This window comes from Chaetodon auriga, chromosome 2, assembly GCF_051107435.1.
Source record: "Chaetodon auriga isolate fChaAug3 chromosome 2, fChaAug3.hap1, whole genome shotgun sequence".
In the NCBI taxonomy this organism is placed as follows: Eukaryota; Metazoa; Chordata; class Actinopteri; order Chaetodontiformes; family Chaetodontidae; genus Chaetodon; species Chaetodon auriga.
Window position 1 is genome coordinate 13,042,417 of NC_135075.1, and position 15,408 is coordinate 13,057,824.

The 15,408-nt window shown below is 43.5% G+C and overlaps 1 protein-coding gene across 7 annotated transcripts in view; it reads right to left on the reverse strand.

Moving 5' to 3' along the window:
* Nucleotides 1–15,408, reverse strand: part of ppfia4 (PTPRF interacting protein alpha 4) — a 55,259-nt gene that overhangs the window by 15,790 nt on the left and 24,061 nt on the right. For 5 of the 7 annotated variants that reach the window (XR_013078439.1, XM_076755229.1, XM_076755220.1 and 2 more), the window contains 4 exons: nucleotides 2,005–2,106; nucleotides 1,690–1,854; nucleotides 996–1,070; nucleotides 228–299 (listed from right to left, as the gene is read on the reverse strand). Coding sequence is in view for 6 of the 7 variants with exons in the window: in XM_076755229.1 (XP_076611344.1) it covers nucleotides 228–299; nucleotides 996–1,070; nucleotides 1,690–1,854; nucleotides 2,005–2,106 (414 nt within the window). In the remaining variant the exon portion in view is untranslated. Of the gene's footprint in view, nucleotides 1–213; nucleotides 300–995; nucleotides 1,071–1,689; nucleotides 1,855–2,004; nucleotides 2,107–11,126; nucleotides 11,838–15,408 lie in introns of those variants that run through there. The other 2 variants (XM_076755245.1, XM_076755263.1) reach the window with 2 other exon arrangements.

Consider the following 15,408-nt stretch of genomic DNA (forward strand, 5'->3'; position numbering starts at 1 on the left):
TTGGATGTTATCAGAATCATCAGAAAGGTAAAGGAGGAGTCATGCTATATTCAGCTCCATTAACCAGTCTTGGGTGTGTGTATGTGTGTGTGTAAAAGTGTGAATGTGTAGAAAAAAAAAAACAGAAATAAGATACAAAGATGTGACCAACAGCCAGACAGACTGATACTATAGGCAGACATAAGATAAAGCACAGAGCAGAAAAACAATCACACAGCCAGGAAGACCTTCCATGTAGGTTTGGATCCATCTGTTCGCTCCACTGAGTCACCGTCCTTCCTTTGTCTCACCATGTTCAACTGAAATGTAGATTAAAAAAAAAAAAGAAGAAAAAAAAGGAAAAAGAAAAAGAACAATGAGCAAACTCACACATTTACTATCTTTTCTTTTCCCTCAGTGAATCCAAGAACAAAACTTAGCCTCCCAAAGGGATGCCTGGCTCTCAGGCTGCCAGCACGCTTCAGACAACATGCTCTACCATATTTTACATAACTACAAATACGAATTATGCTCCGAACAGAGGAGGGAAGGTCTGCTTCTGTTATAAAACTGTGTGATCAGAACAACTTAGCAAGCTTTGACTTTAAATCTTATATAACCCACTGGGATTCTGCTTTTACTGAGCCTGCTATGAATATTTAGTATAATTTTATCTTAACAATGATTTCTTTAATGACATTGTTAAATAGATGAGTGCAGAGGGCGGGTTTGTGTGTGTGTGTGTGTGTGTGTGTGTGTGTGTGTGTGTGTGTGTGTGTGTGTGTATGAAGCACAGGGCTGAGAAGACAGAGCCTCTCACCCAGCGTGACACTTGAAGCATATATCAGATCAGACTGGAGGCTTCAACAGATGTCTGCTAGGGACTGAACAGATGTTTCACTTACCAATAACCACATATAGAAACACACGCACGCACGCTCACACACACACACACACACACACACACACACATACACACGCAGATGCACACGCTCACACACATTCACACACCTCACCTCTTGTGTGGTAGATGCTAGCTGTCCCTCCAGGGTGGCCACCCTCTCCAGAGCCACCCGAAGCCTCTCACGTACCTGACAAACACACCAAGAACACACACATCAAGACAAAGTCCAGACACATGAGGACACAGTGAATCTAATATAGAAACACAAAGCATTTAACCTGGAAACAGAGAGATTTGTTTGGTCTCACAATTCAGGTTTTTAGTATATAGCATTTTGTACAGGAAATTCTTAAATAGTGGCTGGGGAGCTTTATTTTTCTCAACTGAACAAAGAAGCAGTGTCACTGTTTCCTCTGTTATAAAAATATATTATCTTATTAGGAATTTCTCCCTGTTTTTCCATCTGCCTCCATTTTCTTTCATCTTAATTTGACGTTGCAACTGTTTGCTGTTAATGCAAACTTCTCCCATCTGTTTCACATTAAAAGCCTTTCAGCAACAATGTCCTCCCTGTAATGGAGAAGTTTTACTCTGAAACTCTGAAGCGTGCAGTTCATTAACAGCTTAACGACCAGAAAACAATCAGCGAAACTGATTGGATCAGAATTAAGTAGTGATGAAGGACCGACAGGAGTGGTTTGTGTGACAGGTGGAAATACCATGTTGTGATGAAACTGTTTCATCTGCATTTCTTTGTCAGAACAGACCACAGTTTTATGTGTGTGTGTATGTGTGCGTGTGTCCACCTTTTCATCCAGAGCCTTGTGGTGTTCAAACAGAGACTTCAGGGCTTTGAGGACCTCCACCTCACTGGAGACTCCAGATGGTGGGGGTGCCTGTCTCTTCACCACTGTCATCCTCAGACTGCGTTCGTGACGAGACACCAGACACTCCAGGTGCTCCAGCAGCAGCTACAGCACACCCACACACCCACGTGCACGCACAGATGAATGCATGCACGACCAAAGAGAATACTAATTTAAAGCTTAGAAGCATTGTTTGTTTTCATCAGCATCACCACGCACTTGCACTTAGACACACACATACACACACACGCGTACCCTGGTGTTGTTCCTTTCAGCTTTCAGCTCAGATATTTCTTCTTCTTTCTCCAGCAGCTGCTCCCGGCATATGTTCAGCTCCTTCGTCAGGGTGGCAAACTCCTACACAACACACACACACACACACACACATGCAGAGGTTAATACTGTATCACTGATCAACATAATGAGCTCTGCTTCTGTAGGACTGAGCACACACATGGGTGTGGTTGGCCAGTTTTTGCAATTTTGGTGATGCAAGCACACATCTGGTGCAGAGCAGCACAGGACGAGCACACCGCTACCTGTAGGAGGGCTACTTTATAGGCAGGTGATGTCAGTGCAGGCTTAAATAATGGGCAGTTCAGGCTGGTATCTCCTCAAAGGGAAACTTGTTGTCCGAGGGATGCTGTCTGGGAAATTCTTTCTGTGCACCCGCGATAAGAGGTGGTCTGAGCGGGTGGAAATGACTGAAATGGCACTGCGTTATCTGCTCTGCATAAACACAGCCTCAGCTGTGCCACTCTGCCCACCACAGTGCCTGCCTCTGGGTTTTTGGGAGACATGAACAAAGAAGTGGATTTGTGCCTAATGGCATTGTGTCTAATCAGAAGTGTCAAAATCAAAAAGTGAAATAAAAAAGGTCAGGATTTGGACTACTGGTGCTGAGATGCATCCACAGTGTATAAACTGTGATTAAAAGACAATAGTCCAGCTGTAATGGGACAAGAATGTGCCAAATCCATTAGACTGATGTAACCAGAGTAGAAAACATTGGTGTACATCAACTGTCTGCGGCTGTTTTCCCACTGCTAACAAATGGAGTTTCCTTCATGTCTGCATAAACTGAAAATGGGTTGAAAAGAACGTCTGAATATTTTGATGGAATCAGAAAACATTAGGAACAGTTGTAAAATGTCATTATATTGCCCCAAAAAGCAAATACAATTAAGTGAAAACAGTGTCATCTCACTCTGACAATCAAGCACATCCATAAAATCCAGCTCTCAGTGACGATACAAGGACTTTCATCATTAGACGGAGAATAGATTATTGATTACTCAAAATGAATTCTTAGCTGTGTGAGAAAAGTGCATTTCACAAGAGAGATTTATTGATGTTCATTCTTCACACTCGTCAACGTCGACAGATGGCCGCGCACTTCTCTGAAGCTTTTAAGCACTTGCGGCACTCTAGACGTCCTTTAAAGCCACATTTGAGAAAGTTGACAGTTGAGCGACTTGAAGTTGGACCACAATGGTTCCCGATCGGTCGGGATCCACTCAGCCTGTCAGAACTGGCATGTTTGAAGCAACTTTCAGTTTAGCAATCAGTCATTTTGTACAAACAGCATTGCACAGCATACAGTACAGATGCAACTCTGCTTTACTATTGACCTCTTTGTTAAATCATATTGGAATTTTGATGCTGCAACATGGTCGCTGAGTGGGATGAATACATGAAATAAGCTTTGAGGTGTTATGGAATAAGGACATCTGTCCTAACATTTAAAGGTTTAGTTCTACTCCACACCACAACATCACAAGTCTTTGTCTACACATCCCCATGTCATGGAGCTAAAGCCAGCAGCCGGTTAGCTAAGGTTAGCATACAAGCTGGAAACAAGCTAGCCTGGCTCTGTCCAGAGGTTACAGAATCTTCAAAAATATATCTGTGCCTGTTACATGGAAATGACTTTTCAGAAAAAAAAAGCGGCCTCTGACTTCTTCAGTGTGCTACGTCATGTAGTTTCATCACAGCCGTCTCTCACAATATTCAAGATGGCAGCACCACCTTTACACAGCTCCACAAGCAACCACGTATTGCAAATTTGATGGACATTTTATGCTCTTTTGGAGCTGTAAAGAGATGGCTCCATTAACTTTAATAGTTTGAGAGAGCGATGCGATGGAGCTGCAGCACTATTCTGCTGTGTGTTTGGTTTTTACAGTATATAAACTTTAATGGCATTTCACCTGGATGCAGTTTTTCATTTTTGTGTGAACTATTCCTTTAAAAACACAGCGGTCAAAGATCTGTGAAGAGATTAAGACACAGTTTTTCCAGAAAGCAAGTGATCTTAAAATGGTTGGCTACAAACACATGATAGAGTATTTTAAAATGTGATAGCAGGTTTTTCTGTGACAAACACACTGTCCCTGACTGTCTGACAGAGGTCAACCTGATGCACTAGGTTATACCCTAACCATCCAGTACTGCATGTTTTACGTTTAAAGCTTTTTGAAAACGATAAGCTTCACCTGCTCTGCTCTGGGATTACAGGGTCTCCACATTCTGTCCTGCTTGGATAAATTATAGCAGTGTAAACTGACCCTCTCACAGCCTCTTCAGATCAGTAGAAGAAAAGTGGTGAAATATCACTCCCTGCTTTTGTCCTTCTTGAACGACTACTATTTCACAATTTGTCTTACTGCTATTTAGCAGTCAATTCTTATGTCAGAGGGCATTTCCCAGTCTCCCAGCCTCATGTTTAATCCACTTACAATATGGTTTTCTGTTATGATGTCTGCCATCAATTAGATTTGATTTACACAAGAGAAGAAGCTGCTGTTAAAGTGCGCGTGCACGCACACGCACACACACACACACACACACACACACACACACACACACACACACACACACACACAGAGAGAGCCAGAGGCTCACACACCTTCTGCTAGAAGGTGATTTCTAACATTTTCTGTGGATTGAGCACACTGGAGTGGCTAGAGTGTGTACAGCTGTATGTGTGCATGTGTATGTGTGTGTATGTGTGTGTACGAGTGTGTGTGTGTGTGTGTGTGTGTGTGTGTGTGTGTGTGTGTGTGTGTGGGGGGGGGCATGTTGTTTTAGTGTCGTTTGGTGCTTTGTTGGCATTTCCTGAAGGTTGGCTTTATTCCAAAACAATACCCAGAGGCTCATGCTCTCTCTGCTTGTCTCAAACACACACACACACACACACACACACACACACACACACACACACACAGTTTTTAGAGCCCTGGTACTCCTTGCAGCCATGACACTGCACTCTCAGTCTCAATGACCAAACTCTGGCTGATGAAGGAAAAGCTGAACGTTCGGGCAACTTTGTTGCTATGGTGAAGATGATAATGTGCATAATGTGCAGGTCTGGTTGAAAATGTCAGGACAGTGATGCACCTGTCAACACACCTGGCACAGGTCTGTGACTGGCCAACCTCAGCTGGAAGTAAGTCTGTCAGTAACCATAAGTTTTAGGATCAGATACCGTGTAAGACACATTGTGGATAACTGCTGATAATACAGCCAAACTGCCAATAACATGTGGTCTTGAGAGAATCTCCTGTTTTTGCTGGTCTACAACATCAAGCTGGGTGTGCCGATCCAGACGTGGGTATGTTATGAATATTCCCTTCTTGCCTATCTGGAAAGTAGGGCACACAGACTGCACAGACTAATGCAGACAAGTGTGCCAGTTTGCACGGTGTACTTAATAAGAAGAAATCAAACTCAATATTGGCAGAAACTGAATATTAGAGGATCAAGTGGACATCCCTACTACACGACAGGCCCATCTGACTTAGAATAGAAAGAATAACTGTAATCTGAGACTCTCTGGCTTTAGGGCCTCCTGACCCCATGGGCTGGCCCCTAGAGGCCTGTTTTGTCTGAAGCCCTGCATGATATTCAACAACCAGCCTGAAATCAAGTCTGACAAATTAGAGGTCATCGCACATAATTTGCCCTGTGCTTTTAATGTTTGTCCTGTAAACTGTGGTGTTTTACCCAGAGGTGTAAGAAGTACTCAGGTCCATCCTTTGCCTCTGAAAAATTGTGGAGTAGAGGCGTAAAGGTGCATAAAATGGAAATTCTTCAGAAAAGTCGAAATACCTCAAAATTGTACTGAAGTAAAGTAATTGTGTACATGTACTTAGTTACATTCCACCACTGACAATAAATGGAATAAAAAAAACAGGAGCAGCAGGAACAACAGATCTTAGACAAACACACACTTACACACACGGACACACAAAATGATCGGGGTTTCTATTAACCCTGCACATCACGCTGCAAGCAAATAAGTGGAATGTGACGGAGCGACTGGAGAGGGAAGAGAGAGAGGGAAGGAGCAGAGGGAGGAAAGGGGAAAATGGGTCAGCGTGTTCATTTTACTTTCCCTTATTCCACAGGGGCGCACCAATAGACAGGAGCTCAGCCCAAATCCACCAACAGATGTTAGAGCTCACTGTCTCTTTCAATCGTGGCAAAAAGGCTCAACACGCCACCTCTTGCTCTCTTCTTCATCTCCTCATCCCTTCATCCCTCTGCCTTTTAGAAGCTCTCTGCATCTTCCCACAAACCGCTTCGATACTCCAAAAAAAAAAAAAAAAAAGACAAAAATGACAAATAACTAAGAATAGATAAAGGTATGAATACATAACCTTTGTTAGGAGTATTATATAACAGAGCAGAGAAGTGTTATATATAAAATATAACACATCACTGTCTAGACAAAAAAACATTCCCTTTTAATTTCTCATGAAGGTCTGTCTAACGCCTTCCCTCTGGAAGCTTCTGCATTTCCACACACACACACACACACACACACACACACACACATGCTATCACAGTGTGCGCTATACAATCCTAAACCCCCAAAACCATGCAAAAAATCCCAGGATGTTTATTCAACTTCACACAACAGTCAGATACAGACGCAGCTCTTTGACAACACAACCTCGACATCTGTCAGAGAGCATATCATACAGAGCACAGAGAAGGTTCTGGGCGTCTGGAGGCACGCTGTTCCTCTGCCTCCATCCACAATGTGAGATAGCAAGTGGTTACCAAACACTGCTGAGCCCAGACATTGTAAAGGGATTTCTCCCCTTCGCTTCCTTAAGCAGTTTGGGATTAAAGGATGAAAAAAATGCTGTGTGTGTGTGTGTGTATGTGTTCATGTGTGTGCGCGTGTGTGTACAGAGAGAGGGAGAGAGATTGGAGTGCAGTCGGATAAAAAAAAAGTCTCTCTCACACATATGCAATCCAAAAAATATAAGGTTTATTGAGAGTGTGCTTATTCTGTCTGTGTGTGTAGTCTGTGTGTGTGTGTGTGTGTGTGTGCGCGCGCACCCATGTGTTTATGTTTGTAATGTGCTCAGAGGTCAGCACTGTGGAGAGGCAACCTACAACACACACTTGAACTGTGTCTGAAAACGCCCCCTCAATGACTGTTACCTACATGATGAAGAATACGAGCAGTGTGGTCTGTGCTATAATCAGAAGCACTGCATTGTGGGATTTTTTAGTAGTGTAGCTGCTTCAACGTCGTACATTTTCCATTTCCTTGTGGGAATTTCAAGAAGCACCCTCATCCAGTGCTGCATGTATTTTACACTTGGAGTACAAACACTTACTATATTGAGCATAAACCCACATTTTAGTTCAACAATACTGTCTGATGCAAATTAGTGAGCATGAATTTGTGTGTGTCTCTCTGAGTGTGTCAAATGATCATTTCTTGGTATGTCAGTTACTTTGTTTGTTATTCAGCAGTAAAGCTGCGGTTGAGGAAACTGAGTGACTGTAAGTATTTTGAGAACACTGGTCCTTCTTCCATCAGCCCACTGCAACAGTATTCAAGAGATTTCCTAAATCTCCTCTAATTGCATCTTATAGAAGCTGCTTCATTATTTCACATCTATTCTCAAAGTTAACTCAACCAGATCCCAGGACTGACTGACTCTTGTTACCAGCGAGTAAATACTGAACCTGGAAGGACAGCCTTTACACTTTATAAGGGATTCATTACAAAGGACTTTAACGTCTCACCTGACTGGCTGGGTTTTGTTGTGTGTCTTGCCTCTTATTTCTTCTGGTGCGGCACCCTGACAATAATCACATGAATATATCAATGACAGAATCCCTCTCCAGTTCAAAGTGCTGCTAAAAAAAGCTGTGATCGTAGCTTCTTTTATGAGACAGGCCTCTCAGACACAGACTTACAACAGAAAAGAGAGAGAGTCCATGCCAAAACTACTCAGCTGACAAGTGACCACATGACCTGCAGTGTCCAAACCGGTGTTTGTTCCTGCAGCACAGAGGCTCTACAGGCAAACAGATGAAGAAGCCAGGACACAAAATGTCACTCAAAAGAGAAGCTTGGAGCAAAACAACTCAGGACAGCTAAACTGACTGAGAGATTCAGTGAATGAATGAAGATGTGGAGGATGAATCTATGAGGTGTTTGGGCATAAAAAGCCACCTGATGACACTTTAATGCTACTGTACTAACAAACCAGAGTTGGATCTCGTTTCTTTGCTACCTGTTTTTCTGTTTTTCCTGACTAAATACTGTTTACCAGGAGTTAACTACACTGCACTGCATCTGTTGTGTTTTTCTACTTTTCTCCTTTCTAAAAGTCTCTTCCTCTTACCACAATATAGCTTTCAAAGCTGCTCTCTCTGCCAACACGCACAGTATAACTCTCAGCACAGCGGAACAAGTTCACGTCTGTTCTCTGCAGGCTGCTGAAGGTCATTCGGGGAAAAACAGAGAAGCACTTGCAAAAGTAGATTTAGACAAGGCAAAAAGGGCGTTACAGGATTGTATAATACCACACTCCATTGACAAACAACTCCAGAAACGTACTGAAGATTACAGACGCAGCAGCATACCTTTAAAAGCATTAATGCACTGAACAACAAACAGCCTCTAACTTTAAGGCACCTTCTGCTTCGTGTGGGCAGATTAACAAGACAAGAGACTGGAGCCAAAACAAATATAAATCGATGAGAACAGCGAGGGAGGGCATCGTCTCTGCGGGCGTCAGTTGGTGAGAGGAGAGGAAAAAGAGGAAAGTATGTGACTAAGCAAGACCGGAAAGAGATGGAAACTGCAAACATGACTCTTAACTCATTCACACGTCGCATGATTCACAGGGTAGGGTGGTGGTACGCGATACCATTTATGCTAATCTGAGGATGCTTCCAGGCCAAGTGCACATCACCAGCACTCAGACTGCACTTGGCCTCTCTGAAAACAGGAACAGCCTCTGAACAAAGTTATATTTTGGTGCATTTAAAGGGCGGTCACTAGAATTACTGAAGCTGTTTTTCCTTCAATCATTCAAGAATCATGACACAGAAAAGTTCAGACCTTCAGACCCAGAAACCAAAGAATAAAGTATTTATTTGAGCCATTCTGTGGGAACGTGGCACAATGCAAAATGAAAGGGAAAAATCACTGAAGCTTCATCGGTAAACCCACAGAAAAGATCACTGTGGAGGAGCACGGGAGGAGGAGATACCTCATCGGAGGCGGTATATAATCACTGAGCTCCTTTCACTTGCGCGCACCGAAAGACACTAAATTAACTTCCATGTAAAGCGTGGTAATTCACTTAGGAGTGCCACACTGAAGATGAATGCGGAGTCGGGGGCTGGAGGATGAGCGAGTCCCCTGGGAGACTCAGATATCACAGCTCTGTAACTCTTCACCACTGCAGAGACACTGAGGTGGCAAACAGCAGCGAGGAGGACTCGACCTTCCTCTGACAAGTCTTAGCCGCCACACGCACACAAACTGCGATGGCGCCACAACACCTTACCTGGGTGTTGGCCCTACGAAGGCAGTGAGTAATCAGTTGCCATGACACCACCCAGCACACGGTGGCTGTCACCATGGCAACGGCTCATTAGGAGAGTCGAGTGTTTGAGCAGCATCCAAACTTTGCATGAACGTTTCATCAGACGAGCGAAGGCGCACCGACCACGCTAAAACACAAGCACGCACGGAGCTGCAGACGTCCCCTCTGTGTGACGGCGTGACAGCTCCTGAGACGTGGGGAGCGAAGCAGCTGACGACAGCACTTGACAGATCTCCACCCCGACGGGCGCTCCGGAGGAACAGCTGAAAACTTTCCCGAAAGCTTCCCTTCAGAACGCAGAACACGGAGAGTAAATAATGTAGCATGTTGGTTTTTTTTTTAATTCTTCTTCACGACTGAGACAGATGCTGTCAAATTAGACTTCTGCATAATCACTGTGAGTCATGAGCAAACCAGCCGAAGTGAAGCATATTGGGGATCACGCCAAGACTGACTGAGGCTGTGCCAGCTCCGGACTCACTTCTGGAACGCTGATAACACAACAACAAATATGCTGTGCGTAAATACAACTCCATAAATCCCTTTGTGAACACATTGGAAAAAAAAGGGGATTTCTATGTGAAATCCCACGCAGTGAATCTAGAAGAGGTCTAACCACTTCTGAAGGGGTTTAAATGACACCTGGCAAAAAGCCAATAACCCAGCGCCGTGAAAACATGCAGATCAAAAGCCATTTAATACCCTGATTATCGGCCATAAAGTTGATTGACGCAGCAAAAGCATTTTTACAGCTGACTCATCAATTATGTATCTCTCTGTTTTTTCAAAATGTGCTTTCTCATGGTTGAACAAACAAAAGGTGTCAAATCCCTTCAAGTTTCCCAACTTTCTCTCCTCCTCCTCTGCATCCATTGAAGGCCTGAGCCCAGAATAGCATCCATTCATGTATCTCAGTTTTCTTCATTAAATCAAAACAAAACATGCACCAGAAGGAGGGACAAAGACAGACAGGAAGGAAGAGAGGGGAATACTTCTACAGCTCGGCTGAAAGGACAAACACAAAGAGTTTTTGTTGTGCATCAGTGGAGTCTGCCTCTTGCACGCATGCTGTAATAAACATGCGGTAAACCAAGCATGCACAGCAGTCACAAAAAAAGCAAAGCAAGACAATTGACCATCAGTGCACAGCAGATATTTATCTCCTTTATTTTCTTGGAGAGTTGGCAGTTGAAAACATGCTGCTAGCCACATCAACCAGTGAAACACTTTAGTGGAGGAGGCGTGTTCACATTTCCAAACCGATATGCAATTTGCATCAGTGCGAAGCATTAATCAGTCTTTGCAGTTTGATTGAGGCATGGTGGGGAAAAGGAGGGAGGAGGAGGGGAGGAAGAGGTGGAGAGGAGGCCATATCTCAGTCCTAGAAAAGAGCCATCAGCACTGAAATCAATACTCAGGCAAGGACATGTGGAGACCACAGAGAGAGCTATCTGAGCCGGAGACAATCCTTCACCGGTAATACCCACAAACTGGGTGCTGAGTCCCTACCTGGTACATGTAGGTGTTAAAGTGGGTCCCATTCTGAAGGTGGATCTTCACTGTTGGGTTCATGGTGAAGGCTAAACATATCAGATCCCTCAAACAGACCCCCCATAAAAAGAGAGACAGAAACAGGCAGAGAGGATGAGGAGGAGTGATAGGAGGAGAGGGCGATGAAGGTGGAAAAGAGGGCTGAGTCGTGGTCGACACAGAGTGCGGCAGGGCTTGATCAGATTCCTGTGCTGCTCCCTCTGCCCTCCGCCGGGGACAACAGCACTCTGCTAGTCAGTCTGCTCTAACTGCAGCCGGGACGAGAGACAGCAGGGATGAGGGGTAAGGAGAGAGAGAGAGAGAGAGAGAGAGAGGGAGAGGGAGAGAGAGAGAGAGAGAGGGTAGGGAGATGGATAAACAGGGACAGGCAGAAAAAAAGAGGGGAGAGCAGGGGTCGGTGAGGTAAACATGGGTGATTTTGATCAGAGAGAAAGACAGAACGAGACAGAAGTGATGAGGACGGAGGGAGGAGGAGGAGGAGGAGGAGGAGGAGACAGAGAGGCTCGTAGCGATCAGCTGATGGAGGAAGGAAGAGGCAGGGTTTAGACGAGGACTGCTGGGGGCTCAGGCCACCTGTTCTCTGTTGCTCACTCACACACACATGCATGCGCGAACACACACGCGCACACACACGCATGCACAGGCACATGAAAGTTCAGGCACTCAGAGGGAGTTTTTAAATCACATTTGGAACTAATGCCAAGAATTAGCATGAAATTAAACGCTCTATTTCCTCCTAATAAAAACTCCAGTCACTGCTTACTCAACACAAATTCAAGAGACCCATTTTCCTCCGGCATGACATTGTGCGTGCTGATTCTTTCTATTTATAAATGGCAGCCCGTTTCGTCCCTCCTCTCTCAGTAGGATTTCACAGTGCATGCACTTCACTGGAGTCTCACACACCTTTCCGTGCTTTCGTACAGCAAAGAATATGGAGTATATTTTATCATGGTATCATCAGTGTTGTCTGACTTGTGATTCTTAACCTATTTTTTGGTGCTATGACGCACTTGCTTAAATCACATGTGACTGTTGAGATGAAGAAAACGTATTATAATATATTGGTGACGCTGGCGATGGGGCAAAAGTCATTTCAGTTATTCGTCATGTTACAAAAACAGTTGTATAATGTTTCCCTGAAAATAACCCCGATGATGTCACTTGGGTAATCTGGGATTGGGATTTTAGAAACTACCTGCATTACATTTTTTTTTGTTTCAAATGCGTTCAACAGTGTTTACCAGGCAGGAGGTTACATCAGGAGCTAAAAGTCGGGATATCTCCACCGCTGTTGCTTTGATTCTGACCAGTTCCTTTAAAAGTCTCAAGGAAATCCTCAAACTGTACATTACAACACTTCACTGGAGTGGCCTTTAATTCTGATGTCGTGATTCAGGGCTCACATTGTTTATTAGTCCATTTTCCTGCACGGTGATTAGTTTTGTGCTACTGATGTGTGTTTAGAATACCAGCACCTAAAAAACATGGACACATCATTATGCAGAGCCTGATTGGAGATATTATATTTATATTTTATAATCCACAATTTATATAGATTTTCATATGCTCAGTCCAAAGGTTCTCATATTCTCAGTGGGATTTTTACTCGATATTGATTTGAGTTACATTATGAACAAAGTGGAGCACACTGAACAGACTCGACATACAGCACACACACTGTCAATACATGCACATTAACCCACCTGTAGACAGTTTATTGTTCAGCTCTTGCCTTTATACAGTATAACAGTCAGCGTATATGTTTAAGCTTGCTTACATTTCCTGGATTGATATCTTCCTTAAGCTGTCTGTCTGTATCTTCATCGTCCTGTAAACGTCCTCTCTGCTCTGTGTTCACGTATACTGAGTTCTGCTCAGAGCTGGAGTCAAATTCCTTGTATTTGCTGACATACTTGGCCGATAAAGTCGACTCTGATTCCAATTCTGCAAAGACACACCTCAGCTAAAAAAAACTGTTAGAGTGTCTCTGTGATTAAGTTATGAGCAGCGTCTAATTAGTTACAACTGATTTGACTCGTCATTAATTTCATTCTGCATTTCTCCCCTCTTTATTCATTCATTAATTCTCATCCCTCATATCCACCTGTGCTTTATCACTCACTGGGCTCTCCCACTCACCGATTCTGAGCTCTATGATCAGTCAGCAAAACACATTAAAATTCTAATTCAACATCATAACCACTGGGGCTGGCGGTGCATGAATGTAGAAAAAGAAAAGAAAATGGTTCTTGTCTGCACGTCTACTTGCTTGCACCTGGTTGTCAAGGAAACAGGGTTCACAGGAGACAGAGGAGAGAGAGAGGGAGAGAGAGAGAGAGAGAGAGAGAGAGAGAGAGAGAGAGAGAGAGAGATGAAACAGTGAGTCCCCACGCTTTAAAGCATGCTTTAGTGATTGTGGTGACTTCCACCATTAACTGACAGCAACTCACTGCTGGACTAGCCTCAGTTACATCCACTCAGTAGCCAAACACACCGGCCACTGCTGCCATCTGAGTTAGTGGTGAGACAGAGACCCCTACTGGCAGCACAAGGTACTCACACAAAACAGTGGCAAACCAAGTCATCACATATACATATACATTGCAAAGTAACAGGCAAAATATGCACACGAAGAGGCCGTTCACCAGGAAGCTCTGAAATGACTTTGACTGCGTGTACATGCAGACATTTAGGTCCATGAACAGGGAAAATAGAAGCTGCTAAGAATTCAGGTATGGTAACAACTTCTCATCCTTGACAGCAGTGGGAGCCAGACTTGGCAGAACCTGAGATTTATTGTTAGGGATAGAAACAATGAGAAAAAGCATTCAAACAAGTACTGAACACACATACACACATACACACACACACACACACACACACACACACACACACACAAACCATACCACAAAGCACACATGCACATCAGCGGTCCTGACAAAAACACCAAAAACTTGACACTTTTGAAACAGTGTTTTCTGCAGCACAATTCACAGAAGTGGGACTTTTTTTTCTTTTTTTTTATCTGGCAGCCTCTCACAGTGTTCTCTCCTTCCTGCTACCTCAGTCTGTCTCCTTTTGCTGCTGCCTAACTACACTTGATTACTTCTTTCACACTCTATCCACTCCAGCTCCTCCATGCTTGCTCTCTCGTCCTTTTTTCCTCCTTTACCCTTCCTCCTCCTTCCCTTTTTTTCTCAAGCGTTGCTAATCTCAGCAGAACCTTCGCTCGACGGAAAGCAGCCATTTTACATCAAAACATAACATGGAGCAGAGGGCACCCCCGACCCTACCATTTCCACCCTTACATATAATACACAACCACAAATAAATTCAGAAATACAAAGGGCATAGGTTTGTTTTAGAAGAGAGTGACATGTGATCCAAAGCACAAACGAACATAACGGAAATGAAAAATTGTGTCTTCTTTAAGTCTAAAAAAAAGAATCAGAATTGTTGAATTACTTCCTGTATTACTGATGTCAAGCCCTAACCCTACTGAAAACTGCAATGAAAAAAGAAAACAAGCACTAAATGTAATTTGAGAAGCTGGAGTCTGAAAGTGTTTGGTATTTTTTCTTGACAAGGCAAAGAGTCTACAGCCATGCGAGCCGCTCTTTGAGGCGGTGCTTTGAGCCAACATCTATATGCTAACACGCTGATGTTTCCAGTTTACCATGTTCACCATCATAGTTTAGGTTGTCAGCGTGCTAACATGTGCTAATCAGTATGAAACAGAGTACAGCTGAGGTTGATGAGAGTGTCATTAGTTTGCAGGTACATGTATTTGTTCATTAACCAAAGTATAGGACAAACATTTTGATTGGCTGATGGTGCCAGACAATTAGTCAGGGCAAAGCCAGCGTTATTACAGTTCATCCTGAAGGGAACCAATTTCATGACAGTCCATTCAGGATTGTGATGATATTTCATGAAAAACCATAAATGTCAACCTCGCGGTGGTGCTAGAGGAAAAGTCAGAGGACCAGAGGTAAAGACTTCATAGGCTTAATGGAAGCCTTGGATGGAAATTCATCCAATAGTTGTTAAGATATTTCAGTCTGGTCCCAAGCGGCTGACAGACCATAGAACAGGGGTGGAGAACAACTTGGCTCTGTGTGCTATGTGGCCAGTGACTCAAATCATAAATACAGAGCAACTTAGAAACACAAAAAAACTCTCTAAACAGCAATTATTTTTTTCTGCAATAAAAGAAAAAAAACATAAAATAGTAAAC